The sequence below is a fragment of the Papaver somniferum genome, chromosome 1 (assembly GCF_003573695.1).
Source record: "Papaver somniferum cultivar HN1 chromosome 1, ASM357369v1, whole genome shotgun sequence".
Taxonomy (NCBI): Eukaryota; Viridiplantae; Streptophyta; class Magnoliopsida; order Ranunculales; family Papaveraceae; genus Papaver; species Papaver somniferum.
This window is the reverse complement of record NC_039358.1, coordinates 38,899,592-38,905,743: the sequence shown is the minus strand read 5'-3', so window position 1 is coordinate 38,905,743 and position 6,152 is coordinate 38,899,592. Positions and strand designations below refer to the sequence as shown.

General features: G+C 40.1%; 2 protein-coding genes across 2 annotated transcripts; both read left to right on the top strand.

The window, feature by feature from the left end:
• Window positions 1-356: 356 nt before the first annotated feature.
• Window positions 357-1,220, top strand: LOC113327831. The gene has a single exon (XM_026574955.1). The coding sequence runs from the start codon at window positions 434-436 to the stop codon at window positions 1,172-1,174; it is 741 nt and encodes a 246-aa protein (XP_026430740.1). The 5' UTR covers window positions 357-433; the 3' UTR covers window positions 1,175-1,220.
• A 1,093-nt stretch (window positions 1,221-2,313) lies between these two features.
• LOC113327824 lies at window positions 2,314-3,383 on the top strand. The gene is made up of 2 exons (XM_026574947.1): window positions 2,314-2,830; window positions 2,960-3,383. Exons 1-2 carry the CDS (start codon window positions 2,399-2,401, stop codon window positions 3,137-3,139), a joined length of 612 nt encoding a protein of 203 aa, XP_026430732.1. The 5' UTR covers window positions 2,314-2,398; the 3' UTR covers window positions 3,140-3,383.
• Window positions 3,384-6,152: the final 2,769 nt, after the last annotated feature.

Sequence of the window (6,152 nt, the reverse complement as noted above, 5' to 3'; positions counted from 1 at the left end):
TTAAGTCGGCCGGTATATCTAACAAGCGAGTTTGCACCAAAGGTGCACATCTTTTTCCTGGAAGCCAACGTTTGTCGTGTTATTCTCACAAATCATTCTTTGACTCACTCGACAGGGATATACAGCTTGGTGTGTCTCATCCGTCTTATCGACATATCGTTGACATAATGAACATTAAAAAAAAATCGTTTTTGAGTATTTAACGATCCAATGGGGGAGAGGAAAATTTTGGACTTGTCCCCATATCTTTTCCCTCCAAGATGTGCACAGTAGGCATGTAGGGTTGGTACTAATAATCGACAGTTGACTATGCACACCGGGAAAAAGAATGCATATCGATTCGACGACTGGTCAAAGAAATTTGAGACTATATAATCAGCATTACAAGGTATAGACACTTAAACAACCAGAGAGAAATACAGAGAAACACATAATGGCTCCAAGAAACAAGACTTCTGTACCGGGAGGAAAAGAAACTCTCCGGCACTTTACCCATCCTCATGTCCTAATTAAGCTTCCTTTAGATCAAGCACTAGCTTCTGTGAATAGCACGTTCACTTGTGATGGCTGCAACTTGAATATTCCAGCTGGTAATACCTACTACTGCAAGCAATGCGATTTCGGCCTCCACGAGGATTGTGCTACCTGCCCTGAGCATCTCACCTCTAATTTTCACCCTAACCATCAATTGGAACGGGTTTGGGAGGGAGTCGAAGAAGATTATGGTTTGTTGCGTCCTTGTGATCTGTGTGGTGATCAAGTCAAAGGTCTCTTCTACAAATGCTCTTCTGGTGCTGATGAAAAGAGCTATTATGATGATGGGGATCATTACTTTTTTATCCACCCTACATGCTCCAAACTTCCATCTCAAGTGATTCTCAAGCTTCAGCCGGTTCCGGATGCTCCTGATGCACCATGTGCAATTTGTAGAAACCTGGTTTCTTCTTCTCCGTGGAGTTACAGAAGTGGTCTTCCGTATGGTCTTAATATCCATCCTCAGTGTGTTACTCTTCCATCTGACGACAATCATCAGGTTGCAAGTACTGGAACTAGTCGTTCGGCTCAACAACAAGTAGCAGATGCTGAGGCGGATGAGGCAGAGTTGTTTGCCGCTATGTATGATGCCAAAATGTCTGCTAAAACAAATCAATTTTCTTTAGATTTGTGGTCGTAGAGCATGTTAATGTATTTCTTTAAAATGAACTGATCTCCTTTTGTAAGCTTTAAGTTCTGTATTTCTCAAATTTACGTTGCAAGAATAAGTATTACGCGTTTGAAGAGCATAATAGCATGTGCTCGCAACAATCGCTCTAGTCTAGGGTGCCAAACAATAGAAGGTTATGGCAAGTCCAAATATCAAATGCATAAGCAGGACAGAGATTCTAGATGTGCAAAATGACCCGCCTCTAGCTCCGCAACTACCCCTCCCCTGCTAAAGAGACACCAAGGAGGAGATTTCTTCATCCTCCTCCATATCCTCCATATGGGGTTTATGCTGGGACGACACGCCAGGGCCACCATCTTACACCAATAATATTTTTTATATCCACCACCTAATTATAATGTGAGTATAAATGGATTAGTCCCAACTCCTTACGGAACTTGCGATTCGGTAAAAAATGTTAACAGCCACAAACTGTTGCATGTTCCGCGGTTAAAAGTCCGAGTAACAGCTCCTTTCATGTGCATTTTTTTTTCTTCCAATAATCGCATATACTCGATCTAGAGTCGACTGATTCTAAGTACAGGCAATGGTGCGAGCCCTGATGAGATGTATTTTGTCATCGAGTATTTGTTTGAATACATCTCTTTTGGTGATTTCAAAACTTTGACAAATACTATTTCTGCTTGCACCCCCAACTTGGCTATAAAATATAAACCAACTTGTTGTAAAAGATAACGAAATTTTCCAATGATTCACGGCCAAATAATTAAAATTATAATGAATATAAAAATACTAATTAATTTGGTTTGAATGTAGTAGGCAGCTTCCTCGAGGTCTCGCATACTAGGGAGTTTTAGTAATCCTAGTGTACCGGTTCCGGCCAGGTACATGCATTTTCTCTAAAGTTACGGAATAAAAAGCTTAAGAAATATCGATCAAAAAAAGAAAAACTTAAGAAATGAAAAACAAATAAGTCAATGTTTTGGAGTGCAAATTGGATAAATGATAATCGACCAGTCAACTTGCCTGTTTAGGAAGATTATCCGGCTAATTTATTTAGAGGAATGATCATGAAATCTCCAAGGGCCAAGACATGTATATGAAGCACGATTAGTACAAATATTCCACAGTTGACTATGTAAACCAGAAAAGAAAAGGCATAGAGATCTGCTTATTGTCTATATAATTATCACGAAAAGTCTAAAACCAGGGAGAGACGGAGAGATAAACATAATGGCTCCAGTGAGAAAGACTTCTTTAGCCGGAGGAAATGAAACTCTCCGGCACTTTACTCATCCTCATGTCCTATTCAAGGAAGCTGTAGATCAGACAGTTTATACGACCAACAGGTTTGGATGTGATGGCTGTGGCATGGATGGTTCTGGTATTAGATACCACTGCAAGCAATGCGCTTTTGATCTGCACGAGGATTGTGGTACCTGCCCTGAGTATCTCACATCTAACTTTCACCCTAACCATGAACTGGAAAGAATTTGGGAGGGACTCGATGAAGATTACGGCCAGTTGCGTCCTTGCAATGTCTGTGGTGATCAAGTCAAAGGTCTCTTCTACAAATGCTCATCTGGTGCTGCTGAAAAGAGCTATTATGACGACGGAGGCCATTACTTCTTCATCCACCCTACTTGCTCCAAACTTCCATCGCAAGTAAGTCTCAAGCTTCAATCAGTTCCAATTATTCCAGATGCCCAGTGTGCAATCTGTAGAGATGTTGTTTCTTCTTCTCCGTGGAGTTACATAAGTGACCCGCCATGTAATCTCAATATTCATCCCCAGTGTGTCACTCTTCCACAAGACAATCATCAGATTCATCATCACCATGGTGGAAGTGGAACTAGTCGTTCGGCCCAACAACAAGTGGCGGATGCTGCAGCGGCGGAGGAAGAATTGGCAGCTGCTATGATCACTGCTAAAATGCAAGCTAAATCACGTAAATTTATGCTAAAACTCATTTAGATGGGGAATAACTTGTTACGAGTGTCCACTTCTAGTAGAACTCCTTCATGTAATAAAACATTCCATGTTTGGATTGTCCGTCTCTTTTGGAGTTAATTACATGTAACGCTAATGCTTGGTGGTCTTTCCCTTTCAACTTCTTCATTTTAATATGGTGTAGGATCTTTCGGATCCCCTCCTTTTTCTGTATGCATGCTTTCTTGTGATTTTTCTCAATAGATTATTCTCCCTTCCGTTTTCCTCAGTTACGTAAGAGATCAATTTAATTTGTGTATAAGTTATACATGTTCTCTTTTTCTATCAAAAAAAAAAAAAGTTATAGATGTTCGAAGAGGCATGTAAATGGAAGGTTGAGATCCGATGATCATCCTGTTGGGATTAGAGTGGTGCATGAGATCTCAAAACGTTGCCCGTGTCAAGATTGCCACCTGACCAGCTAAAATATGTATGGTGACTCAAAGATCAGCAATAACCATTATGCTTGCCCAATATCAAGCAACTAGTCCAAAATCGGCCTCAACCCCAAACTACTGTGTTTCTAAGAACCTAGCAATTACTCTGCCATGTGATTTGTATATCTTTCTCTCTTGGAAGAATGAAAACCATACGGTGAACCTCGCAACTCGATACCATGACCTAGTTAACTTGAAACTAGCCTTGTCTTCTACCGAGCATTCAGTCAAAGAACTTACTCTTACCTGAGATGTGGGTAGGACGTGCTTCATTTCAAATTAAATAAGGATGGTGGCAGTGTTTGACAGTATCAAATGTCAACTTCTTCTTCTTCTTCAATCCAACAGGTCACACGGATGTATACCTTTGCTCAGCTTATCCATAAATCGTTGACATATGAACATTATCAGTTCGAAAGCATCTAACGGGGTGATAGAACTTTGGTACTTGTCCCCAAAAGCTTTGGTCAAGTCTATGTTTTTGGCTTGTAAAGTTGACAAATCGAACTATATATATATATATTTATATCTACTATTCGATAGAGTCTTTGTTCTGTTTAATATTCAACTCTGTCGAGGATTAGAGATAGCCATTGTACAGAGACACTGTTTGAGCTGGTCGTTCTCTCTGACTATTTAATTTGTCAGAGACGTGCATACTTCGATAACCTGTTAGTAAAACTACTCCACAGGTCACAGTTGACTATATATATGTAGATTAAGGCATACATCGACGTCTCTATATGATCAATGTACAAAATGCCTGGTGTAAAGACAGTTTAGACAGAACTAGAGAGTGATCAACAGAGAGAAACTTATAATGGCTCCAAGGACGAAGACTTCTCTACCGGAGCAAAACGGAACTCTGCGACACTTAACTCATCCTCATGTCCTAATTAAGCAAACTTTTGAAGATATACAACACGAGGGTTATGATACCATTGCAAGCAAGCAGTTTTGATGGTTGCAGCGCTGCAGGTTCTGGTGCTAGATACCATTGCAAGCAATGCAGTTTCGATCTCCACTAGGATTGTGCTACATGTCCTGGGTTTCTCACGTCTTTCATTCATCCTAACCATCCATTGGAACGAATATGGGAGGGACCCGAGAATGATCACGGTCAGTTGCGTCCTTGCGATGTCTGTGGTGATCAAGTCAAAGGTCTCTTCTACAAATGCTCATCTGGTGCTGCTGAAAAACGATACAATGATGAGAGCCATTACTTCTTTATCCACCCTACATGCTCCAAATTTCAACCACAATTGCACCACGCGATCGATGAAAACCACCCACTCAGGCTTCAATCAGTTCCCGTTATTCCTGATGCCTGGTGTGCAATCTGTAGAAAACTTGTTTCTTCCTCTTCATGGAGTTACAGATGTGATCCATGTGGTATCAATATCCATCCCCAATGCATAACTCTTCCATATATCAAATATCATCAGCAGCAGGTTAGACCTAGTCGTCCGTCCGGACCGTCCCAACGACAACAAGTAGCGGATGCCGAGGCAGATGCAGATGCTTTAGCGGCTGCTAAGTACCAAGCTAAAATGAGGGCCAAAACAAACAAATTTATTCTCAAGCATCTCATTTAGATGAAGCACCAGCTAGGGATTTACCAGTTAAGAATGTCTATCTAGTACAACTAGTAAACATTCTGTGTTTGGGAATGTCTCCATTGCATGGTGGTCGTTGCCCACTCCCATTTATTCGTTCTCATATGGGGTTTGATAGATTGTTCGTGTCACTTTAGATTCAAGTAATTTTTTGTTTCCTAACTGGAGGTCTATGTTCTCCTCCATTTTTCTGTTTCTTTTGATTTTTCTCTAAGTTGCTTCTTTTGTCGCACAAAAAATGAATATTTGTTACCACTAATAATTATAATCACGTTAATAAAAATTTCAAAAGTTACACATGCACAATGCCCTGTTTTCTTATTTATGGAAACAAAGAGATAGGATTAGCACACACTCAACTATTCGCATATACTCGATCTAGAGTCAAGTGATGCCAAGTATAGGCAATGATGCAAGCCCTGACATTTATTTTATCATTGAGTAAGTAATGGTTTGCGTATATGGTACTATATTTTTTCCAAGAGATTTCAAAACTTTGACCAAAGATTGATTCAGTTTGGTCCCCCAACTTGGCTTTAAAATAATTAAATATTTACCATACCCAAATGTATATATACAAACAATAAGACATGCAACTTGGCCGTAAAAGATTGCAAAATCTTTTAATTGAGTGCACGATCAAATAAGCGACGTTGTGACTTTGAGATGTTCTAGTCTACCCAACTCGTTTGGGGCCAAAGGCTTCGTTGTTGTTGTTGTTGTTGAGTTCACGATCAAATAATCAAAATGAAGTTGGAATAGAATACTTAGGGGTACCTGTATAAATTTGAATTTGAATGTACGTAGCATCCACGATGTTACTACGCTTATGAAACAATAGGGACTTTTGGTAATCCAAGGGTATCGTCTATATAAAGTTAGCACTACAAGCCTGTGGTATAGACAGCTTAGGTAGAAGCAGGGAGAGACAGAGAGAAACACACA